At 39.5% G+C, this 24744-nt stretch overlaps 1 protein-coding gene across 3 annotated transcripts in view; it reads left to right on the top strand.

Annotated features, from left to right (window-relative positions):
* The window catches only part of ksr2 (kinase suppressor of ras 2), a 117703-nt gene that overhangs the window by 24240 nt on the left and 68719 nt on the right, over positions 1-24744 (top strand). For all 3 annotated transcript variants that reach the window (XM_069716387.1, XM_069716386.1, XM_069716385.1), the window contains exons 4-5: positions 2842-2877; positions 3787-4288. In XM_069716387.1, coding sequence (XP_069572488.1) covers positions 2842-2877; positions 3787-4288 — 538 coding nt within the window. The remainder of the gene's footprint in view (positions 1-2841; positions 2878-3786; positions 4289-24744) is intronic.

Raw genomic sequence — 24744 nt, 5'->3', positions numbered from 1 at the left:
TCTAAATTTAAGTGCACGGTGGGAATGCTCTTGTGTAAAGTGGTTGAGGATAGTCAAGCTATGATATCAGCAGGGTAAAGCTCTGTCCAAATGCTTTTTAGCCTTCAAAAGTTGTGATAAATTAGACTTAATATATGCATATTTTTTATATCAAACTTGTCCACAAAGAGCAACTTCCAAAACTTCCAGTCTAACAAGCACAAGGCACAAATGAACTTAAATCACAGTTCTCAAAGGGGGTTGAGCTCAGTCTGTGATCTTCGTCTCATTTAGCAGAGAGCTTTTACTTAGGTGAGATTATGTGAAACAAGAAATTCAGAAGTCAGGTCCTGTTACTATTTTTCCGAAGCAGTTGCTAAGATACTAGTGTGCTTCATGAATTGACTCATTACTTGAAGCAACAGTTCCGTGAGTGTGATTCAAGTTCACTGCTTCTCTTGCAGAGAAATTTCATTCGGGTATCAGCTTGACAAGCGCTGTCAAAAGTATTTCTAAGTGAGGCAGCCTCATGCGAGAGGATAATTTCTGCAGGGAAGCTCATAATTCAAATCAATAGGGATTGGCTGGCATTTCTTAAAAACAACCTATTGAAATGAAATGTACAGTACAAATTGGCGCATTGTGTTTCGGGTATGAATCACCTTGCGACTTGTCCGAAAGCAATCAGCTCTGTTGCCTCCCATCTCTAATGTCAGTGGTGTGAACTCTTCTGTGGCTGTTGATTAATGTTCGTGTGGGGTCAAACTGAACTTTAACATGTCTGAGTGGCCTGTCATGGTATTCATTTCTGCTAATAAAGGAGGCCTGATTGAGCATCCCCCTCATCTTTTCCTCCGTTTGCGGATGAGAACTCTTGAGTGAGATGTGGGTTCAGACATGAGTGGAAGCGTGGTCCTCAGGCAGCGGCACTGAGGCCAGAGCGACGGTGACAGTTGGACTCGAGAGATCCCGCTGACTAATTTCCACAGGTGTGAATTACACCTGTCAACAGGGTGTAATATTCAGCCTGATCACTTCTTACAAATTAGAGTTATATTTCTGGAATCAACAGTCAATGTTAAGAATCTCAGGCAATGCTTTCAATGTGCCATGCAGTGCTGAAAAAACAGCTGGTTTCCATGACAACCAAGACCACACCAGGTTCATTCATTAGAATAATCAGCCAGAGAGCAGAAACCTATCTGTGACATGGTCCACTGTAATGTTATGTTGTTGGGTTTTTTGTGTTTTTTTTCACAGCCGTTCTCATGTTTGCTGCTGTTTGGTAGGTTAAATATGACATATAACATTGTGACATTGGGATATTATGATATACATATTTTACCACTGCAAATCTAGATTTAAAAGTTCTTATCAGTGTTTCCTGGAGTCTCCTGGATAGCTTGGAGATAAGTATTTGGGTAGAATTAGGATTTTAATGCTCGCCTAATTCACTCTTCTACCTTATGATGTCTACCAGTTCCTTAGAAAAATACATTACATGACTCTTGCCTCGCTCAGGTGTGAAAAGTAAGGTGCTCTCGGCCAAAATTCCTGTGGGGTTTTGGAAAAGATCGTGATCTGGGTTAAAATGAGGTGTGGCAAAACGTGACACTGACGCGGTATCCTGTCGTGAACTCACAGGTGTATTACAGGCGTTGAGGTGATACTGGGCTGATTTAGCTGCCAAATTCACCAGAAATGTCAGTTTCTAACTTTGTCTGTTTGCTGTTTGGTGTTGGCCAGGCGGCTTAAAGTTGGTTTGTTAGAGCTACTGCAGCATTAACCCTTTACTTTATTAAAAAAACCTAAACAAATAAAATACATGTTTACTGCTCATCCTTTGTATTATTCAACCGGGAGACTTTAATATTAAAGTGCTCAAACTGGAATGAACTGGACATTTACTTCAGGAACTATTAGAGTCCTCCCACTTCGCAAGGAAAAAGATTCATAGGGATGTGACCACATGGGGCTCACTTTGTTTTACTAAACATAAATCTTAACCTTTACCTTCAATGTCTTTGAGAGCGCACAGAACTGCCTTCACTTGCTGTTTTATCAGGACGTGAACTGCACCACCGTTTCAGTGTTTTTATTGTCGTTGTTGTTGTTTTTTTGTTTCAGAAGCGCTTAACATGACCTTTGGCAAATGAACAAGTCTCAAAACTCTGTTTGTTGAAAATAAATGTAAGAGCCCCATGCCAGCTCACCATCATCAAGATGACTTAAAGTACTTAAAAAAAGAAAATGAGAACATTGAAAATTACATATATTATGTCCCTTGTGTCTGTTCAGCTGTCTCTTCCCACAAACTCATCGTTCTCATCGTTCCTTGCGGCCTCATTTTCATACCGTTACAGAATAGGAAAGGCTGCTGGCTAACCCCACTCGTCCTCCCGTCTCCAAGTTTTGCAATTCAGCTGGGACCTTTTACGAAAGATATTTCTCTTGGTTTATTTGATGTTGTTGGTGTTGATATTGTGTTTGAAGTTTGTGTTTTTCATGGTTATAGTTCCTCAGAGACATTGTCACAGGGAAGAAAAATAATGACACAAAAACAAAAAAAAGAAAAGAGGTGCCGGCTGTTGTTGACCAAAACCTATTAATTGTGGCTCGGCAGTCAATAGCAGTTTCTGAAGATTGTGAGGTCAATTGTGCCCGCACTCACTCAGTCGTGCATGAGAGACTGCAGCTGCTCAGATGTATCCAGGATCAATTCTACCAACAATATGTTTTTGCTGAACAGCCGTTTGCATAACTGCAGATGGAAAGACGCGTACATTGCACAGTACTTCAGCTGTTTCTCTGCGAGATCAATAAACACATTCTTTTTTTTTGTTTTTTTGTTTCCTTCTGAAGAACAACTTGAGGAGGATAAATTGCACAGTAACGGAGGTAAAGTATTGTCATCAAAGCTCAAAAACACTCATTTTGACTGCTCACTGTCAAGTTTTTTTTACCTCTGTTGTTCCTTCTTTATCATTCAACTGAAAGTTTGGTTTCGATAAAAGTCAGTTTCTTTTATGATTCATGCAGCTTTGCCCCGTTATGTTTTCACGCACTCTTCCATTTCTCTCATTCTCGTCCTCATCCACTGACGCTTAATCTGCTCCACATCAGCATATTTGAACACCAACTGCACTCCTAATATGTTCGCATCAGATAACAGCAAAGTCAATTCTTCATTACCCAAATTGATCATATTAGCTTGTTGTACGTCTGCCTGCTGCCAGGATTACTCCCACTGCTGCAATCAAGAAATGGCACTTATGGGGTTTTTAGTATTAATTGCACAGCAATAACCAATTTAGTTAAACTTGATACTCCATATTATGCACAAATGTTCACCCATATTACTAAAAAACAATTTTTGTTTTCACTTAACCTAAGTGCTATCTTGACATACAGGCGGTTTTAGTTTGAGATTTCTACAATGGAGATACTCACTAAAATTATGCCTTTTGTTCATAAGAACACATTTTCAACAGTTTTCATAAGGAATCATTTCCCATTATAAAGCAGTTCCACTGAAAAATATTACGTTTGTAGAGTAACCGTGAGATTGTTTCTGGAAATGTGAGCAACAGGAACAAAATGTAATTTTATCTCCATGGTATACAGTATGTGGAGGTAGATTATCTCAAAACAGGCAAATTAAACCAAAACTATTTGCATGACTAGATACCACCACAGATAACAAAGAAAACATATCATTTTGTACTACGTGTGAACGCTTTAAACATGTATTTTATGCATGTTATAAGCAGATGTTTTGCTGTCTCTATCTCTATGCTCCTTCAACAGGGAGCCAGGTGAAACAGGACTGGTCCATCCAGTGGCCCACCTCTGAATCTGGCAAAGAAAACACTCCGGTGTGCCAGCCAGAGGCCAGTCAGTGGATCCGGTTCCAGCTCTCCCAAAGCCCCAAAGTCCAGTCCAAGTACAACCAGCACATGTGCCACAGCCCCCAGGCCCTGGCCCCCCCTTTCTACGCCGATCGGCTCACCGTCGACAACCTTGCTATGGGGTTCTTCCCTCCCTTGGACTCTGGTCATCGCTCTCTGCCACCGTCACCCCGCCAGAGGCATTTTGGCCACACACCTCCTCGGACTCCCTTGGTGGTCAACACCATGACCCCGCCCGGTACTCCCCCAATGCGGCGAAGGAACAAAGTGAAGGCCCCGGGAACGCCACCTCCGCCAAGCCGCAAGCTTATCCATCTGCTGCCGGGTTTCACCGCACTGCACCGCAGCAAATCCCACGAGTTCCAGCTGGGGAACCGTTTGGAGGACACGCAGACACCAAAGTAAGTGGTGCACTCCTCTGGATTTTTAATGGCAAACAGTGGTCGGCGTTTTAGAGCTTTGTGTGTTAACAAGGGAAAAATAGTGTCACCCTACTGCCAAAATTCTGAAGAGGAGATCTTACCTGCTGTAACTTCCAAACTGTGAAAGAAAACAAAATCAAAGGTACTAATGTGTTCTTTAGCTGTTTGATTACGAGTTCATATTTGTAAATCAGCCTTGTTTTTATCCAATTGTGACAATCAGTTGACAAACACATTATATTTGAGATGTGTTGAATATGTATGACACTTTTAGCTGGATATGATCAAACTCTGTAATGGTTATAGCCGTTGTGCAATGTGCTTATATGTGAGTGTGCTGATTATTTCCTCTTCAACATTTTCTGCAGTAGGTGTGACTTTTATCATCTGTATTAAATTAGACGTTGAGTAATTAATGTATTGATGATACAACTGAAATGTCCTTATACCAGTCAGTTTTTGCCTTTTGAGTGTTTCAAGTGACATTGTTTATGGTTTGAAGGCAGATGACGAGGAATCAAGGGTAAAATTGTGCCTAATAATTTGTTAATTTAGGATCAAGACAGCATGGTTGTCAGTTCCCCAATTTGTTTGGGTATCAAAATGATCCTCTTTTATAAGGTCTCCAAGACAATTTTCCAAGTTAGTCGTGGTCAGTCAATTTCAGCAGATGGTCTGCCTGAAGCAAACCTTCAGAGACACAATCCACCCTCTCCGCTCTGTACAAGGTCTCACAACCTAATTCTATCTGCTCCAAGTTGCTCAGAAAGGAAGTTAGGACCCCACTTTCCTTTCAGCAGAATTACTAGAACACAATCTTCCACTAACCCCAATCAGATTAATTCTGAAGAGGACATCAATGCCCATAAAGAATCAACAGCCTGTTGAGATAGGGGGCCTTCGGGCTGAGTTCCTGACTGGCCATCCCTACGTCTGCTGCTATGCTGATCCGATTTGGCCACGAACAGGGTCCACCACTGCTAGGTAATCAGGAACCAGCCGGCCTCAGGAGAGCTGCACTCATTCTGATAATGCCATTAGATGACAGTGCCCTTTCACTGCTACACTTGGTAAGTTAATATTTGGGGGTTGTCCTCTGCTTTTATAATGGCCATCTGGGTTACATTCGTTGTGTGTCTGGCTGCGGACAGGCCTACATCCACTTATGTCGTTGGCCGTGTGTGTGTGTGTGTGTGTGTGTGTGTGTGTGTGTGTGTGTGTGTGTGTGTGTGTGTGTGTGTGTGTGTGTGTGTGTGTGTGTGTGTGTGTCCTTTCAGTGACGAGTGGATCGTAGCTGCAGTGAATAGGCTCAAACGGCATTAGAGAATTGATTACCGGTCCCTGAGCCCTGATAGACTGCAGGCTGTGAGTTGAGCTGCTCTAATCAATGGCCTGTGTGTGCCTGGAAATGTTGCAACTCATTGAGACGGGGCAGATCTGCTGGCTTCTCTGATCGCCAAGTATCTCTCATAATACATTATAATTGGTTGGAGGATGATGCTGGCAAACATCAGGTTGGTTGTTCAGTTCTGGCACGAGGCACTTGTTTGTGTTGTATCTTCATATGCAAGGGAATTGACTTCATTGCAAAGCCTCCATTTGTTTTGTTTTTCTTGATGCAGTGGTAAATACCTGAAGCCTGAAAGTCATACAATTTAAAAATGTCATAACATCTTGCATCAAGATTCCTCAACTGTATTTTTCACTGGCAGGATGAAAATGAACCTGGAAACATTTTACTGGAGCAAGCAACCCTGAAAATGATATTTGAAATACGACACACATTTTTACACTTAAATGGCTGCTTTTTAGAGGTACCATGTTCCTTCTATACTATCCATGTTGCCTCCTGTTACTAAACTCAGGATTTTAATAAACTCACACTGCTCCTCAGGTCCTCATTTTCTTGTGCTTAATTGCCTGCCACTGTGGCCATGACACAATAACCAATGATTACCCTCTGACCCCAAGAGACATTTTTTCCCTTTATCTTAATGAGATGTGGCCTAATATCTCATTACCACTGCATAATACACCACAAAGACTATGTAGATGATCCAGCTGTTGAAGGAGAACTGAAGTTTTGCTTTGTGAAAACATAGTAAATGCCCATTTTCATTCTTTTGCCCAGGGAACATTCAATTATGTCCATTTATTTAGAGATAAAGACATTATCAGATTACATAAAAAGTACCTGTACCAGTTCCTGAATGATACTTTTAAAAATATTACTTGAAAAAAAAAAGCACAGCACAAATATTTAGTTTTCATGCAGTTTAGAGGGGGAGAGTGTAACCCAGAATATGTTCTGTATTTATTCAATTGAAAGATATGCCCGGAACATTTCACATGCAAGTTATTACTAGATACTGCAATTTACCGATGTTCCCTAAATGCCTCACATGGAATCACGAGAAGCTTCAATTTACAGATTTTATCAGTAGACCCTCGCTTGCCGGTTGCGTACAGAGATGCCTAAAGTTACTGGGGCTCATTTAACTCAGACAGATATGTGGCCGATGATTTGCTTGAAAATAGTGAAATAAGGCGTTCTAATGTAAGATTTACCAACATAAGTTTCAAGCGTTTCAACTTTTATTTCATCTACACAAGCAGGCCATAGAGGCGGTTTCTAAACGCCGTGGCTCAATGATGCTGATGAGATTTACTCCAGTGTAAACGTCGTAAAAGTTATACGTTTTAAGATGGAAACATGTTGGTGTGAGTGACGCATCTGTATCGAAATTTAGTATCGAATGAAAAGACATTCTTCTATTGTAGAGAAGTTATTCAGTCAATGCCATAAAATGTTTTAATGTTCGGTAGCCAGCTCTGGCTGCTACATTACACATGAAAACTTGAATGAAAGTTAATTGAATTCTGATTTACTATAACACCTTCTCTTCTTGTGTATGGTATCATCACCACTACAATGTGAAAACCAACTTGCATTAGTAACTGATAATCAAAGCATGTTGAACTTTTAAATAGGTTTAATATTCCTGTATTTGACCTTACACACTAATTAAGATCATTTAGTGTGGAGGTTGCATTGCTAATGGTTTCTAAAGTTGGCTTTCCGACCACCTTAATGGCATTTCTACTGCGTAAAAGCCTCTATTTCAGTGTTTTTCATCGATAGCTGCACTAGATGGGTCTCAGATATCGGTGTTTCTGCAATCATGATTCGAAAATGGCTCCAGAGAGATATATGCCCTACCACCTGTCAAATCGATGATTTATGACATGATGAAAGATTTATGACCCCATAAGCCCCGCCCCTTTATGACTTCCTCCAGCATGGTCTGCGTCTTTGATCAGGAGAGGTGTCCTTTGATCCTTGGTTTATTACCGTGCAAAAGGATGTAAAAGTCATAAAAGGGGGCGGGGCTTAGTGATCATAAATCTTTCATCATGTCATAAATCATCGATTTGACAGGTGGTAGGGCATATATCTCTCTGGCTCCCGCTTGCTTTTTTAAAAAAAAAAAATTTAATTTTTTTTTTTATTGCAAAACTAAGAAAATACTGTGGTCTGCCTGTGTGGACCCTCATATTCTGCTTTATAGCTCTGTGCTTCTTGGTTTAATGTGTTTGTCTGTGTGATAATGTGTTTTCCTTTCAGGTTGCAGTGAACCACAGGATGGTTCCTATCTTTTCATAGAAATAATGAACAAATCGCCTCCTTACAGATGGGTTCAGTATTATCTTTACCTTTGTAGGGAAATGGGACTCTTCTTTCTCAGCACCCGTCAACTGCCAAATATTGTCCAAATATTTTCAGTCATGCATTCAAACTGATTTGTGCCTCTTTCTCCTGATAAAGAAATTTAGTGCTCAACTATTTTCAGTTTCAGCCATTTTTATCTGGATAGCACATTTTTGGCTGCTCTTAGTTTTCTAAAGGAAAAGAAAGCTTTAGAGATATGTTAATGATTCTCAGTGGGATTATTAGATTGCACATTAACATCACAGAGTCATTTTCTTAAGAGATACTTCTCATTAAAGATTTAAACAATACCTAGAAAGGACAATTTAGGAGCAAGAATAAATGTTTACTTTATAAATATATTTATTTTTCCAACAGTGATTTGCAACATTTTTGCATGCCAAAAATATCATTTTTTGCAAATAAGAGGTTGCATTCGTTGTTTTTGGTCAAATTTTTCAAAACTCATCAGTGTTATTCTAAATTAAATATTTAGAAGTTTCCATGCAAAAGATCCCCTAATGCCTTAAAGGCTTAAATATAACTTTACACCTTTCCTGTATTCAGTACTTGTGGATTTATGAATATATGCAAATAATCCCCACCTCTATCTGCCCACCTGCCGCTTGACCTGGTATCTTGATGATGTTCCTCAGACCTGCAACACATCATCCGGAGCAGGCTCTCATCACCACGCCCCTTGTAAACAGAGGAACTATCAGGTTTAAATTAATAACGCTACGTTGAAGGATTGCTGTGTCTTTGCTTGCACGTCCTTAAAAGATCCTAGTAGAAGGGCTTGATGGTGCCAAGCTAATGGGACGCTATGAGTTCAAATGTAGGTTGATCAGTTGTCAGAGCACAGTGCTATTGTTTGCTGGCATACTATTTTTAGAGCAGGACTGAAAAGTTAAATATTTCACTGGCAATTTGCTTCCTTGGAGACGTGAGTAAGGTGAAAATAAATGTTGGACACCTCCACTGAGTGGGGTTACTGCACCAGCTGGATGCCAGCCACGAGACTGAAGGGACGTGACTGATACGGGATCAAATTAAGAATTTTGATATTTCTTGTCTGATAATTTATAAACTAATTTTTGATAATTTTCTAAAAGTTTAATATTGCTATTTTTGCATTAATGTCTATGGCGAGTGGTGAGGTCGCGTGTTGCAAGCCAACGCACTCTATGTACTGGTGTGATGTATTTTACCCTAGCTAAAATAATACAGATCTTGATTTACTGTGGGTTTACTATGATTACATTACGTAAATAAAATGATTTTAAATGCATCAATTCTTTACTTAATAGTCTTTTAATGAAATGGTGATGATTTAATAATACATTCACAGTGTAGTATTTAAAGTCATGGGATGAAATTACATGTCAGGTTTCAACAGATCTTTGGAGGCATATACTGAGCAGATTGTTCTTGTTCCTATGGTAATGAATCTGTTTGATAGGTGGAAGGTAAAAATAGATCTCCTGGCATGACTTTAACAAGTAGCATAATCTTCCCAATTAGTAGCATGTGAAATCATCTACATGGTAGACAATAAAAGATGGAAAACTTCTGCAATGGGTTCCATGGTTGATAGTTCCATGGTTATATGTCTTTTGTTTGGTCTCTGCAAAACATTTCTACATTTGTCTAAAACAAACCTTCTCTCCCAACAATTCAGAATATTACTTGTTCCATCTAAAATACAGTTCAAGTACAGTTGATACCCAGCATCAAACAAATATGCTGATTCCAGGCTTGTCGCCAGGTTTTGTGGAATTAGTGAAATAATTAGTTTGAAATTAGTCTAAGTCACTCAGTGTACACTAACAATAAATATGCAGGAGGAGCCTACAGTTCACATTTAAATTCTGATTTGGTTTTCCAATGTCTTTCCTATTAACTTTATTTGATCATATACCTGCGTTTTTTGTCACATATATTCTGTCAGTAAATGCTCAGATTGACCAGGTTGATATGATCTACGTTGTCTTTACTGTGGAGAAACAACCCCGAAAACACCAAAGGCTGTAAAGGAGAGGAAGGAAATGTTCCCTTGATTAAGCAAACACAGAACAAAACACAGCACTTTAACCTTTTCACTTTTCATCAGTCATGTAACAGTTATATTTCAAAAACAGGACAGTTAATTGACCTTTATACAACAGAAATGATGATAAGACGATTTGCTGTAGGACCTGCCTGGCCTTAAATGCATTATATGTTCATTTAAAACCAACTGACTTATACAAAGTTAGATCAACAAGTTCGCCTGTTGCATGTGAATGGAGCTCATCTGCGATTTCACCATTGACATGAGCAGAGAGCGCACGTCGAGTTTTGTGTCAGGAAATTGGCATTGGAGACCCTTGAAATGCTTCAGAAAGTCTACGGCAATGGAGCAATGAGCCAGGCCAAGTGTTTTGCACGGCATTTCAATGTCAAGAAGGTCAGAACTTCCCTGTCCAAGACCGAAGAAGGTATGATTTGATATTCGAAGGGTTGTGCACCATGAATTCGTCCCCACAAAGAGTTCTACTGCGACATTCTGAGACGTCTGAGGAAAAATATTGTGCAAAACGACCTGAACTGTGGCGTGACGACACTTCGCTTCTCCAAAATGACAACATGCCTGCTCGCAGTGCGTTCGAAAATCACGTTCCTTGCAATCAATAACACAATCCTCACTTCCATTCTCCTTTAATCACTGGATTTCACTTCTTGTTTCTGATCCCCAAAAATTTGATGCAAAATTTTATGTATGCGTTCTTTTGAAGTTTCAGGACCATTGTGATACTGAAACTGCTCATACAAATTGTCAGAAAGACACATGTAACTCGCTATGCATGTAGCGACCTAAATCGGGAATACTTACAAAGGTTATGGCTTCCTCCTGCTCCGTGAACGTCACGGTGCTGCGCTCCGTTCATACGCAACAGGGGTAATCTCTCAACGTTTTAATTGCCCTTCATACAGAAGAGGTAAAACTCAACAATAAATTCCTCTCGTAGTGAAGCAGGGGAATTATAAGTTGCTAAAAGAGGTCACCTGTCAGATAACGTGTTGTTTCTGTCAACATATCCATTTTGGCCACACGCATTTTCCCTGAAGGGGATTTGCCACAGAGAGGTTTAAAGAGCACCTGTGCCAAGTGCCAAATGTTTGTGGTGTGGTGATGACTGAAGCATCCCCCAGTGTTACAGTGAAAATGTCATCGAAACTCTGTTAACTTAACTTTACTTGACGTGATTGATTACATCCAGCACAAAATCAATTTCAAAATACACATCACAAAGTGCGGCCCAGCAGATGTTTCTGATTATTTTCTTTCAATCTGCCTTGTTGTGTTTCCATTTCCAAGACAACCAAAGAGACAATTACATTTTTCTTAATGTATTTAACGTCTTGTCAGGAAGCTGCAAATGTCTTAATGACTCCATCTTTCCCCTTCATTCACTTATTTGACTTTGAAATGTGAGAACCAGTTTCTGGTTTCAATACATTTTTACCCACCCCGCTAAGCATCTGCAGGTTCACACACACACACACACACACACACACACACACACACACACACACACACACACACACACACACACACACACACACACACACACACACACACACACACACACACACACACACACTCGCACAATCAATAAATCAATCAAAGCAACCTTTCTTGACACCCTCAAGAGATTTGCTAATCATTCTCTGCTGTCGCTTTCAAGGATGATCCTGTTTTTACTGTTGCACTAAGAAATCATGATTTTCCATCCTCAGGGCTTTGAATTAATCCCATAATTATATCACGATTAAAAACAATTTAAATGAAATATTTGATAAATGCCCCATGCAGACAGAAACAGAGGAATCTAAAACAGGAACTGTAAGTCATTCCTGTTTGTGAAAGCACAACATTGATATATTAAAAGTGGTAACAATTTGACAAATTAGACTTACAATGGAGTAAACCAGCAAATCATGCTGCTCGAAATATTAATAATACGACTTCAGGCCTTAATCCTTCAGAATAAAAGCAATATTCTTTCGAAACCAGAACAAATATATTTCCCACCGAAGTGCTTTCTTTTAATTCCAGAGCTTCTTTAGCTGCCTCTCTTCAGCTCGCTGCTCTCTCACATTTGTTTCACTATCTCTTTGTAGCTCTGTGCTGCTGTGTGAATGAATGTTGGTTTCAAGTTGCTACAGCCATGACGCCTGCGTTAGACCAGTCACTGACTTTTATGGCCACAAACATGAAGCAATAATAGTTCCTGGCCTTTCAAGAAAATAACCCCGAGCAAGGCACCTGTGTGGGAGCAGGAGCTGAGGAAATCAAATTAGTCTCTGGTTTTCTTTGGTTCTTTCACCCTCTGAGACTCTGGTTCTTGGGTTTCTGCGCGAGAACGAAAATGCAGCTGCAAAAATAAGTTTTGGGATTTTTTTCTGATGTTAGCTTTTTGTCAAAACTATTTACAGATTTTTTTTTCAGCTAAACACTGAAAAAAACAAAACTGTTTTTGACTTTGTTACAAAAGACTTTTCTGAAATACACTGATAACCACAAACAGATGATATGTGCGTGGTGGAATATTCCCTTGAGACCTTCGATAGCTTGTTCAACATGCTTATAGTTTTACTTAGAAAACAGAAGTCCGCCGGATACGAGCGCCACTTCAACTTACATTTCTAGGCAGGACTGCAACGGCAATTTCATTGCGTACCCTTTCTCCTTCTCCTCTCTATATTTTTCACCATCCCCACCACCCCCCACCTCCCACCCATGCCCTTTTCAAAGCAGAGAGGCTCTTTGGGCTGGAGTGTCAATTAATGAACCTCGTTGTCTATGTTAATGAGTAGTAACATGCCTGCGTGGAAAAGGCCAAGTGAGTTTTCAGCCTGTCACAGTCCCACTTGGCAAGTCACACCAGGATCGTTCTGGAAGGTGGGCGTGTTTGTTTTTCCACCGTTTCTTGTCTTGCCTTTCCCCTGCCAGTAGAAATGGCAATATCATATAGTTAATGCCACCTTATGAGACTTTCACAGCTTTTTGAATGTTAAGCACTTTCTTATTGAATTGGATGTTTGCTAATAAATCACATGGTGCCGGGGGTTGGCATGATTCACCCTCTGCTTCTCTCAGGGTAATTCTACCATGCAACACTCAGGGGAAGCAAATTTGCATCCCTTCCATGACTAATTTAGCTGTTTGCTTTCACTGAGCTGGTGTACACATCATATATTTCTCTCCCCCTTTTCTTTCCCCTTTTTGCTCTGTTTCCTTTTCTTTCTCCTTTCACCCTTCTCATTATGCATCTCTTTTGAGAACTTGTCAATGTGTTATTTTAGAGTCATCCGTAACGTCTACCAATTCAGTCACAAAATACATTAGTTTTCTCTGTGGTGCAAAGGAATCTGCCATCAAGTTGTGATGATCAAGTGACGAACATCATAGAGAAGGAATTCACCAAAGTGCAGCTTTGAGATGCTACATACTTAAAGGTACAGTACAATCTGTGATCCAAATGTAAACAAATAAATTAACCCCAATTGATTTTCAGATTAGGCTCAGGTTATATATACACTGATGAGCCAAAACAGTATGTCCATCCCGGTCAGTGCTTTTGGTCCCTTGCTTACCACCTAACCAGCTCTGACCTGCTGAGGTATGGACTCTGTTTTATCTGGCATCAAGACAAAAGATTCTTTAAGTCCTCTAAGTATTGAATTAGTCGCCACTGATCAGACCTGTTCCAGCCCATCCTCAACGCCGTGTTGCTGGCTTATGGTTTGTCCCTCCTCTAGCAACTGTTGTTAGCCAATGCTGACCAGGATCATCCTACAAGTGTTGCCATTTTAGAGATGCTCTGACCCAGTTACAGTACCAGCCCAGAACGATGTGACATCTGCTTGCTTTTCCTGCATAAACCAGCCCAGTATTATGCCAAAGCATTTACTACCGTCATCAGTTGGCAACAGGATATCATGTCAGTGTCCCGTTTTGCCTTCCCTAGGTGTGAAAAGTATGTGCATGTGTGCCCAGGGTGGAAGATCATGCGATAGAGGTCATGTGACAAAGTACAGAATGATAGTTGGGAGGAGGTCAGAGGTGGTTGGACGGAGCAAATCCAGGATCGTTAGCTCAACAACTGTCCGTGAAAGGGAAAAAGGCAATGTGGACTTCTTTTAATATATGCAATGTATTTTAAATAACTGACACTTGTAATAACATTACTTACGTAAAATTACTTATTTTAACCCAAATCATGACCTTTTCCTAAATGTGGGTTTTGGTGCTCAAACCTAAGGCACCTTATTTTTTTACACATTTCAATACCTTACTGTTAATTTACTGTCTAATATGCCCAGACGATGAAGTGTGCTTTTGTTATGAAATAATCAGTATCATTTGCTTAATCTGTGAGCGGTCATAATGTTGTGGCTCATTGATGTTGAATATTTTGTTACACTTTCAACTGAAATTGAATATAGGTATTGCTTTTCACTTGTCTGATGATCTTGAATGCTTTTTTTTTTTTACATCAATATTGTTTATAAACGGCACTATCAATATTCACAATAATGTTGTGATCTGAACTACATACCAGCTTTATTTTGACTACAATATCGACATATATATGTATATATTTATAATTTATATGCTAAATACTGATATATTTGATCCTAAAAATTTAAATTAAGGCAAAGGACGTCACAAGCAAGTTCACAAGCAAGTCAAATTCTTGTTGGCATACGATTTTCATGCAGGTGATTCTACAACAAAACACAAAGTGTGTAAAAATTTGGTCAAACAGACCTTGTGTCTGCTTGGATTTTACATTTTTGGTTGATTTCTCTGGCCCCTTTCACAGCATGATGAAACAGGACAGGCTCTCAGGTACATCTGACTCCCACAACTGTGGGAGCAGATGCCAGGCTGAGTGTGCATTACATTGATGAACCACTGTCAATCAAATGTAATCAAACAACACCCACATAGCCGTGATGAATTGGATTAACTAAGGAAATATATAATCATCGAGGAAATCTTTTCCCCCCCGCAGTTTAACATGGATTATGGATCGGTGAGTCATTTATATTTAATCATTTGGAGAAAGACAAAGAAAAACTAAGTTGTCAGAATTGTTATTCACACAAGTCGTTTGGACCAACTTGTATGGTGTTTGTCTCATGCAGGCTTGGTGCCATTTTCTGGTGTCTAATTTGACTGAATGCAGCGAGCTGGCTAGCTATGCAGGTGACATTTCTATTCTTAATCCTTTCCTGCTAAACTCTGATTGGTCAACTGTTCTTCCAAATGGCTTAAACAGCCATCATTGGGCAGAACATTGCAACTGCTGGACGAACTGGGGATGTGGGTGATGGTTCAAAGGTCTGGAACCAGGCTAATCTGCTCCTGTTTCTATGGTTACCTGTAGTTTAATACACCTTGTGCTCTGTTTTGAAATGGGAATTACACTGTTGACTGAAACTGCGCTTGAGCTGTCCAATATGGGATCACACAGACATCTGACAACCACTCAGAAGCAAGTAGTGGCTGTTGCGATGGTGTCATTACATTGTGAAAAGTTGTTTTATTTAGTTTTCACATGTAACATCAGAAAACATCTACAGCTCTCTTTCAATTGCAGCTCCAATAGTTCAAAAACATCTTACAATTAATGCAGAAACCCGTCTACTTTGTTTGGTCGACAGAAATTACCCCTTATTACCGCTGCTGAGCTTCGTTTCATGGTCCGATCTGTAATCTGATGGGCATGTTTATTGCCTCTCAGTGTGGAGAAAAAAAACTCTGAAAATTAAGTTGGCTCACGATCGATGCCGCCGCTCTCCAGCCGATCCGCTGAGATACCCGGGACACACACATCGTCACATTAACCGGCGACCTCTGACCCCTGGATGATTATTGGTCCCGCATGTTCCGCTGTGTGGGACGTTCACTGCGTAGTTAAGTGTACTCCACAAAGCCATGTATGTCAGAGCAGTGAAATAATGCATGTGAGTGTGTGAAGAAGGGTGAAGGAAGCTTTCCTCTGTGGATTAAAGCTCATCCATGTTAATCAGGGCTTTGGCCCCTTTGGTACCGATGATAATTCAGGTGAGAGGGGATGTCAACACCAGGCTGTTATCAGCCAGACGTTCCACCCCTCCCTTCCATCCATTCACCCATCTATCGGCCATAATGCTCTCATCCCATCCTTCCCTGGCGGCCTAGAAATTGGAGTCATGATTATGAATTTATATGAGTGTTTAGGAGTGGAGGTTAGCCCAAATGCCACTGTTGCTGGGGGAGAATGGATTTATTAGGCTGACGTTTTTTTTCTGCGGCGATTTGTGAACGAGTGGGAGCTGGTTGGGGAGGATCACAGGATTCGAGTGGGTGATTAGAAGTTATCCTTTAAAGTTGTGTAATTCTTTTGATGAAATAAATAAAAAAAAGCCTCTGTGAGAAACTAAGTTATGCACCGGAAAGATTTATTACATTTACACATTCCTCAAGGCATTTAGTTAATTTTGTTTCACTTCTGATTTAAGTATGCAGTGCGAAGTTTCCTCATCATTAAAGTTTCATTTCAATCCGTCTCAACTCAAATATGACATTTGTAGTGTGGAATTGATGTCAAACATCACTCTGACGAAGAGCAAGCAAACTAGTACAGACCGACGTGACAGCTACTGTCTGATTTATTAAACAGTAAGTTTGTTTTACTGCCCAACAACCAGAAAGTGAGTTATTACCATCATTTATCAATCTGGCCATCAAGTGCAGGCTTTCATCTCAGTGCTCCTCTTTGATGCTTAAGTCAAGACAGATAATATCTGCTGGTACCACATGGTTTCATTTTGACTCAATGGAGAAAAGAAATTCTGATTGAATTTGATGCTGGTCAAAAATATACACAAGTACACACATAGACCTGCAAGTGTGCATGTGACAGACAAGAGAAGCAGGCTGCAACGTGAGAAAAGTAGTAGTCTTTTGTTGTTGACGTGCATTTCAGCTTATAGTCTCCTTATAGAGAGAAAAAGAAAAGACAGTTCTAATGTGAGATGAAATTTTAAAGAAAGGGTTAAAAGAGGTAAAAGAATTAAAGCCTGAACTTCCATCAGGACAACATTTCTTTATTTCCTCCTCTGCGTCTGGTTCAAGACTGTGATGTTCTCTGTCTCAGGAAGCTGTTAATGGTAGTCATCTGGTTGTTAATATGTTAGTATAATGCATGTAATCCTCGCAGCACAATATAATACATTAATTCATAGCACTGAAACTACAAATGCATTTAAAGTTTGTGTGTTCAGGCTGAACTGTCCTTGGGCAAGACACTGAACCCAGTTGAGCACCTTGCAATGCAGCTCCACCGCCACTGGTGCGTGAATTAATGAATGACAGGCAGAAATTGGAAATTGTTTTGTAAACTTCTATGGTAAAGAAGAATAAAGCTACATCTTAATGTGATTTATTGCCATAGTTTTTGAGCCATTAACTTTCAGTGCATTTTCATTCTGAATTGGACTTTTATCGTTGCAAGCAGAGTGTGCTTCCTGTGTGGAATTTAAATCACAAACCGCTGATTGATATGTGAAGGAAGCTATGTTAGAATTCTAATAAATAAATTCAACAGTGGCAGCTCCATCTCAGCACTGTTCGGTGCATAAAGAGTAAACACTAATGTGTCTGCAAATTAAGAAATACCAGCAAAATGGAACTGTGATCACTTTTGGAGTGGAGCTTGTGCGTGCAGTTGATTCTTGGAACACCTCTTTTTATTTTAAAGCCTCAGAGATGAATGGTTCTTTATTCTTATTCATACCAAAAACAATAAGCAGCAAATGAGGTACACTTAGAGTGAATTTAGATGTGCAAAAGACATGAGGACGGTTTTTGAATTCAGTCCATTAGTGACAAAAGTCCAAAAGTTGGATGCTCAGAGTATTTCGTCAGTGATCTACAAAATTTTAGTCTCTCAGAGAATTTCTGCACGAAACAATCCCTAATTGCTTGTTTGTCATTCGTCGTTGTGTCATCACTTTAAAATAAAATGACAGAATCGCTTTTTAAAACAACAAATTATTGCCTGCCAGGTGGCAGAAAAGCCTGCTGTATGTCAATGGTGCCTGAAGAAATGGTGCTAAAGTGGAAATTTTTACAAATCAGTACAGTACTGCTGTTTTATTTTGAATTACATTCACATCTGCACCAACATGGAAACTAAATGCCTCGTATTTCAGAGAAGGTTTTGCATTCATGTCATTCCATAGATTCACAGGAAGACAATGTAAAAACACAAGTCTAACATTCTCTGGATCACATCTAACTGAAAATCACAAATGGTATCTGGTCCTCCATCTCCATGACAACACTACTCTCTAATGTCTGCACGTCTGCCTCCTATACGTTTTGCTGAGTTTGGTTCCATCATAGAGTTTAAAACTGTGGAGCTTAGTACATCCTGCAAAGAGCAAAATAAATAAAGCAGTAAGACTAAGTGGCTTTTTTCTGATGTTATTGAGATGCAGCATTGTAGATTTCGAGGCCTAAAATCAGATGTTATATCAAGAGGAAAGTGCACTTGTATTTCAGATTAGATATGCATTTCCTTGTTCTCTCAAATGCAACTTGCGTCAGAAGCTTTTTTTTACATACGAGAGTGAAAACATCAGGGATAAAATGTCACTGACAGACAGCTGTCATGCATTGTAATTCACTGCCTAATATGCAGTGTCTGACATCTACTGCCAATCACAGAGTAGTTAAACCCTAATGCTGAGTTTACAAGCTAACTGCACATTGCATAGCTCTGAGAGATCCCGTACTCTTATTTAACTGTTTGACAGATTGAGGATATTTTTTTGAGGAGATTTGGTAATCTCCAGACAAAGCCTGAAAGGAATCTCTTTCTTTGAGAAGATTCAGTTTGAACCTTGAGTCTGAGTGTCTGAATCTCTCATGCTTACTCAGAGTAACATGTTTTGTACTTACTGTCCACAGAATCCTTTTTTTTTTTTTTTTTTACCATGAACTGCTCTCAGACACCCAAAAAAATCAAATTGATCATGAATTGCTGAAAATGAGGGAAGTCTGCGAGTCTATACTTTGAGCTAAGTGCTCAGAGTGACAACGCTGACATGTTTTGTTGCAACCAAGTATCATTGCAAAGGGTGAAATAGACATGTCGGTCCACTGCAGCAAAACATGAAATAGCCACGCTTTGGCCTGTCTAGGCGTGATACTTAAAGGTTTTGAAAGCGTGAAACTCACATACATGTTGTATCACGTGTGTTATATGTGACCAAGGTCTCGCGACAGAGATAAAGGACATTCTCTTGCAGTATTAGGGGGAAGGAGGAGTTTCTTGGTGGCATCAGTCTCAGTGTGGGAGGATGAGGATTGAATCCAGATAACAATTCTTTTGTTGAGTTGTTTTTTTGTTTCCTAACCCTAACCAGGTACTTATTTAGTAACCCATACCAGGTGTTTTAGCAAAAGTTTCATTTTCCTGTAAATCATATGGCTCTAAGCATGCAGTCGGTTTCATTTTTGTCCACTACAGAAAAATGTGTCACTGTCACCCCTACAAAGGCCAAAGTGTGGCTATTTCGTGTTTTGCTGCAGTGAACCGGTGTGTCTAGTTCACATTTTGCCATACCAGGTTGGTTGTCTGGCAGGTACAATATTTACCATGCCCAGCATTTTATTTGAGCTAATTCACTTGCTATTGTAATTGCTAACTGTTTAAGTCAAGTCAAATTTATCTATATATCCCAATATTACAAATTTGCCCCAGGGGGCTTCACAGTCTGTGCAGCATAAAACACCCTGTGTCTTCAGACCCTATATTTGAAAAAAAAAAAAAAAAAAAAAAAATATTGACTGATAAAAATGTCATATTTTATAGAATGTGTAAATTTTACCAACCTTAAATCTTTCCCCCATCAGATTCTCTGACCTGCCTTCATATTCTTACCCTCACTCCTCATGCTTAACCCAAACTATTGTCATGGATTTAATTTGACAAATTACACTTTTAAGGGATTATTAGGATACATCATTACCTGGGAGCCATGACTGTCAGTACAAAACCAATCCATAGTTGTGGCGATATTTTGTGGTCCAAAGTGATGGACACCTTTGGAGCCATGGCGGCTAGTAAGCCTCTCTAAATTTCCCACAACCAAAAGTAATCTTAATGATTTTAAGATTGCTTATTTTGTCCAACCAACATTCCCAAACCCCAAAATATATATATACAAATATATAACACAAAGAATCTGGAACTAGCGAATGTTAAAATAGTTTCAGCTTCTACTACAGCTAGTTATTCTTAGCAAATCATTCCTCTGAGAGTATACAGTGAAGTTTATTCTTGCAAACAAACAGCTGTTTTTACAGATGTGCAAGCAGATGAGAAGGAAAACATAAACCATACCGGCATTGCCATACCATTGTCATGCAATCACATAACAACATGTAGAAATAAAACTATTTTAACCTGACAGGCTGTGCTCTGTCAGTTTGCACCAACACACATCTCTGATAAGATCTCACAGTCTGCTTTCCTGTCAGCTCGTCACTCCTCTGGCCTCACTTCCAGCTCCCAAACAGCTGATCTTGCTTCTCATCTGGTCATTATTCCCCCCCAGCCCCAGCTTTCTCCTTCACATTTTCTATCCTTCAAACAGACTTGCGCTCACTTTCAATCCCTATTTCTGCGTGTCTTTTTCTTTTCACCTCGGGCGTTTCGCTGTCTCCTCAGCTTCAGGTTCACTTTTCAGTCCACACCACACATGCATGGTTTTAAATCCCCTGTTAGAGCGCTGTGCCTCTCCTGGCCTCTGACAGCACTCTGACACCCGGCCGTGTCCCAGTAGGAGACGCTGACAGTAAAGGTGGAGATATGAAGAAGAGGGAGGGAAAGTGATTTATTTTGTACAAAGTTTTGTTATTTTATTTTTTACTTGTGTGTTATCACCACCCAACTATATGAAGAGGTGATCTGCAGATGTTGTCACACACACCTGCACACACTAGCAGACAGACGAGCCTCTGTGTCCATGTATTAAGAAATATGTTGATATATTTAATATCGATACGCAGCCGTGTCTAATGGTTGTTTGAATGAATCTTCAATATGTGTGTGCAGCTCTTCTGTAGAAGCAGTTACATATTTACGTATCATAAATGTTTTTAGTATCTCCTTTTACGTGCAACAATCTGACAAGGATTACAGACCCTTAAAGAAAAAACACAAGTTTCCCATGTTCTCCACATACATGTGATCACATGTATGACACATGTTGCAACATATGATTACATAAGGGAAAATGTGTGGTATAGTTTTCACATGGTACTCTACATCATCATTACATGTTCCAAAACCACGTTTTCCATGTGCAAAATCACGTGTATGTGGTCAGATGGGTTTTTGCTCGTGAAATTTATGTTTTTTCTGATCCTCATCTTTGATGAAATCTACATCTGCTATCTGTGAGTGTGACTCTTGCTAGATTCTTCAATAAAGTTTTGTTGCAGTGTTTCTTATGCATTGATTTGTGTAGAAAGTCTACATTAAGCAGAAATTATTTAAAATTTGATTTTAAAAGATTATTTTAGGGTCCCACGTTCATAGTTTCATCCATTATAAGATGAATATGTATATTATGGCAATGGTATAAGGGGGCATTGATGCAATACAGTCGTAAACAAAGATTTATTTGTGGGTAAAGTTGAAGCAGAGTGAACCTGAAATTAATGTAACTAGTAATCCATTATTTCCTACAGAAAAGTTAATCCAGGAAGTCTATTTCTAAACTGATGTATTTTTTTTTACAAAAAGGAGAGTTTAGGTAATAATGTCACAGTTCACCTTTTGTTTTCTCTTTCACATAAATTCAGCCAAAATGCGGATATTATTTACCACCAATTTGATCATTTGGCAGCTTGTTTTTTTGCCCCTGTCTGTTTTAATTGTAGTAAATTTGCTAAATTCGAAAAAGCTTGGAGCTGTCGGAACTCCTGGCGATATGTAATAAACTGTGGGAGACAGAAATTCATGCTGCTGCTTCCTGTCTCCTGAAAATACAAAAAGTCTCCACCAATTATCACTAGGATTCACTCATTTTCCAAAAACATGTATGAGATATGACAATATGAAAAAAAAATAACATAAGAACAACAGCATAGTAGTTGTACACATATGGGCTTTGAATTGTTGCAAAATGTAAACTAATGCGCATTGTGCATTACGACAACATGTGTGTGCAACCACACCTTTTGTTTGGTTTCAGTCACATCATATCGCTCACAGTATGATAACCTTTGAATAACCCTTGAATAACCTTTGTATATGCGACATAAAATTAAGGCAAATCAAGACTTTAATTTGCATTTAGTTTTGTAATTAACAAAGGGGAATATTTGTATAGTTGTACTTATTGTGCAATGACTACAAAGGTACATTTTGGCATTGGCTTTACAACAACGCCTCAGGAAAGAGACTTGAAAAGCCCATACCTGCCAAACTGCCAGCTTTTGTTCAACACAGGCTCAACGCTGCCGACTTCTGAAAGCAAGACAACCTGTGTTTGGATGAAACTGCTCAAAGGGCTCCCAGTAATTCTCTATTGTAATCATTCGAGCCACCTTTATTTCATTTTCCACCAACTTTATTAAAGTGCCAAAGAGCAGTGGCTGCCAGAGATATTATTCCACAGGACCATTTGCATAAAAAGCAACAGGGTGCTTTTTCTTGCCATGTGGGTCTCGGCAGAGCTCTGGTGAATATTTTTGATGTAGAAAGTAGAGGTATTCACTAATTCACTTTCCTAAATGGACACATGTTAATTAGATAAATCTCAGATGAATTGCAGTATCACAGCTATACATTATTGATGTATATGCCATTTGGATAGTGAGCAACTTCTGGATAGGTAGGCAGAGAGCCGTGCAATATTCATGAACCTGCCTCTTTAACGTCCTCTTAATATGTCAGAATGTAAAGAAAAGGTGTCATTTGAAGGATCACTGCTCTCCTGCTCTCACTTGATCAAATGGAACTTTTACTTGAAGGTGTCGCTGTAATTAGTGTCTCTGCAAGTGTGTGGAAAGTGGATGTGGAGGGAGTGGGTGGATGAATGCGTGTGTGCATGAATGTCAGATTCTTTTTTTCTTTGCAAATCTCATATTTCAAAAGTGTAAACCATCCGAGAGATTTAAAATAAGACTTTGAACCCACCTTATGGGTTTCGTAAACCTAAAAAGTTAAGGTATGATGAAATTGAAATGTAGGTGCTGACATGTTATACCTGGTAAATTCATTTTTTAGTACGAGTCAAATTCCACAATGAGCAGGGCTGCTTCCCTCAATACACTAACAAATAGTACATGTTAGGACTCTTACTTGTGTAGTACTTGAATTTCGATATTTGAATGAATCACACGCCAATATATCTGCAGCTTTAATTATTTTTACCCAGAAATCAACCTGTCTTTGTGTCCTCTGTTTAACATAATCAATAAACACACTGATTCTTCTGTCCAGCAGCAGTAGTGAAAAATAAACCCTTTTGTGTGGTGTTCAGGAACAGCTACAGCTTCCTCAGACACCTTAATAGGAATTTTTTATTTTTTATTCCTCTATGGAGCCAAGATGGCGAACGTTCAGGGTGGAAAGTGTCCAGCGTTTCACGCTTGGACCGTTTTGAGTGCATCATCCTGGTACTTGTTGTACACTGCATGTTTCTTTACTTCTGTACAGTGTGAACGCACTTGATTCACAAATTAGTGAAGCTTAAACTTGCCCTTTCACTCACTTCAAAAAAATTGTAATACAACTGTAAAATTAGATTTGTTTTTGTTGGGATTTATTCAGTGATTGTTCTGTGTATATATATAGGGTGCACCTTAACTGTAAGGTTGATCTTGACTGGAATAGGGGGGAGTGATATGAGGTAAGGCGATGAGGCCATTCTTTGGTAGGTAGTTCGGTGGTTCGTGTTTGTTCAGGAAGATGATTAAAGAAGCAGTGACAGAGATGAAGCTGTCCCTGTGCTTTTCTGAAACCATAGTCCAAAAAAGTTATCTCAAGAATCAGTTTCATCTATAGTTAACGCGACAGAGTTACCAGCGTTACACAACTCTAATGATCCCAGGGAAAACTTAAACAATATAACAGGATATAACTGTAAGGAAGTCTATGAATAAGAAATCAGCATATCAGCAGGTAATAAACATGACACAGTGGATAATTTAATCATGGCACGATGTCAAGAGGAACTGCCTGAATGATGCTGTGAAGAAAAAAAAAGAAGCTTTGGCGTTCCTGTTTACTCAGTACAGAAAACCCGAGGGGAATAAAAGACTCTAAAATGCTACAGTACCTGAAATGAGACACAAACATGTGGTGATTTCCATCTATGAGCGTCGCATCATGATGTACAATTCTAGACGAGATCAAAGGACAACTCAGCTATTCACACCCTCGCTGATTTCTCTTGACACTCGGCAAGTCACCCACCTCCCTCCTCTTCTGTCTTTCGTGTATTCTTTAACTTTCTCTCTTCTTGAACTTTTCATATGCTGAGTAGAAAAAGGCATTTGAATGGATGCTTTAACAACTGTAGAGTTGAAAGTCCCCCACCCCTCCCTTCCACCCTCCCACCATCCGCCTGCCTTCACTGACAGCCGTTTTCAAAACCAAAATTG

Source organism: Brachyistius frenatus, unplaced genomic scaffold, assembly GCF_029030835.1.
Source record: "Brachyistius frenatus isolate BFR_SWC_R1_liver_20210118 unplaced genomic scaffold, ASM2903083v1 Contig_156, whole genome shotgun sequence".
Taxonomy (NCBI): domain Eukaryota; kingdom Metazoa; phylum Chordata; class Actinopteri; family Embiotocidae; genus Brachyistius; species Brachyistius frenatus.
The sequence above is the reverse complement of the archived record's forward strand: the minus strand, read 5'-3'. Positions and strand labels throughout refer to the sequence as shown.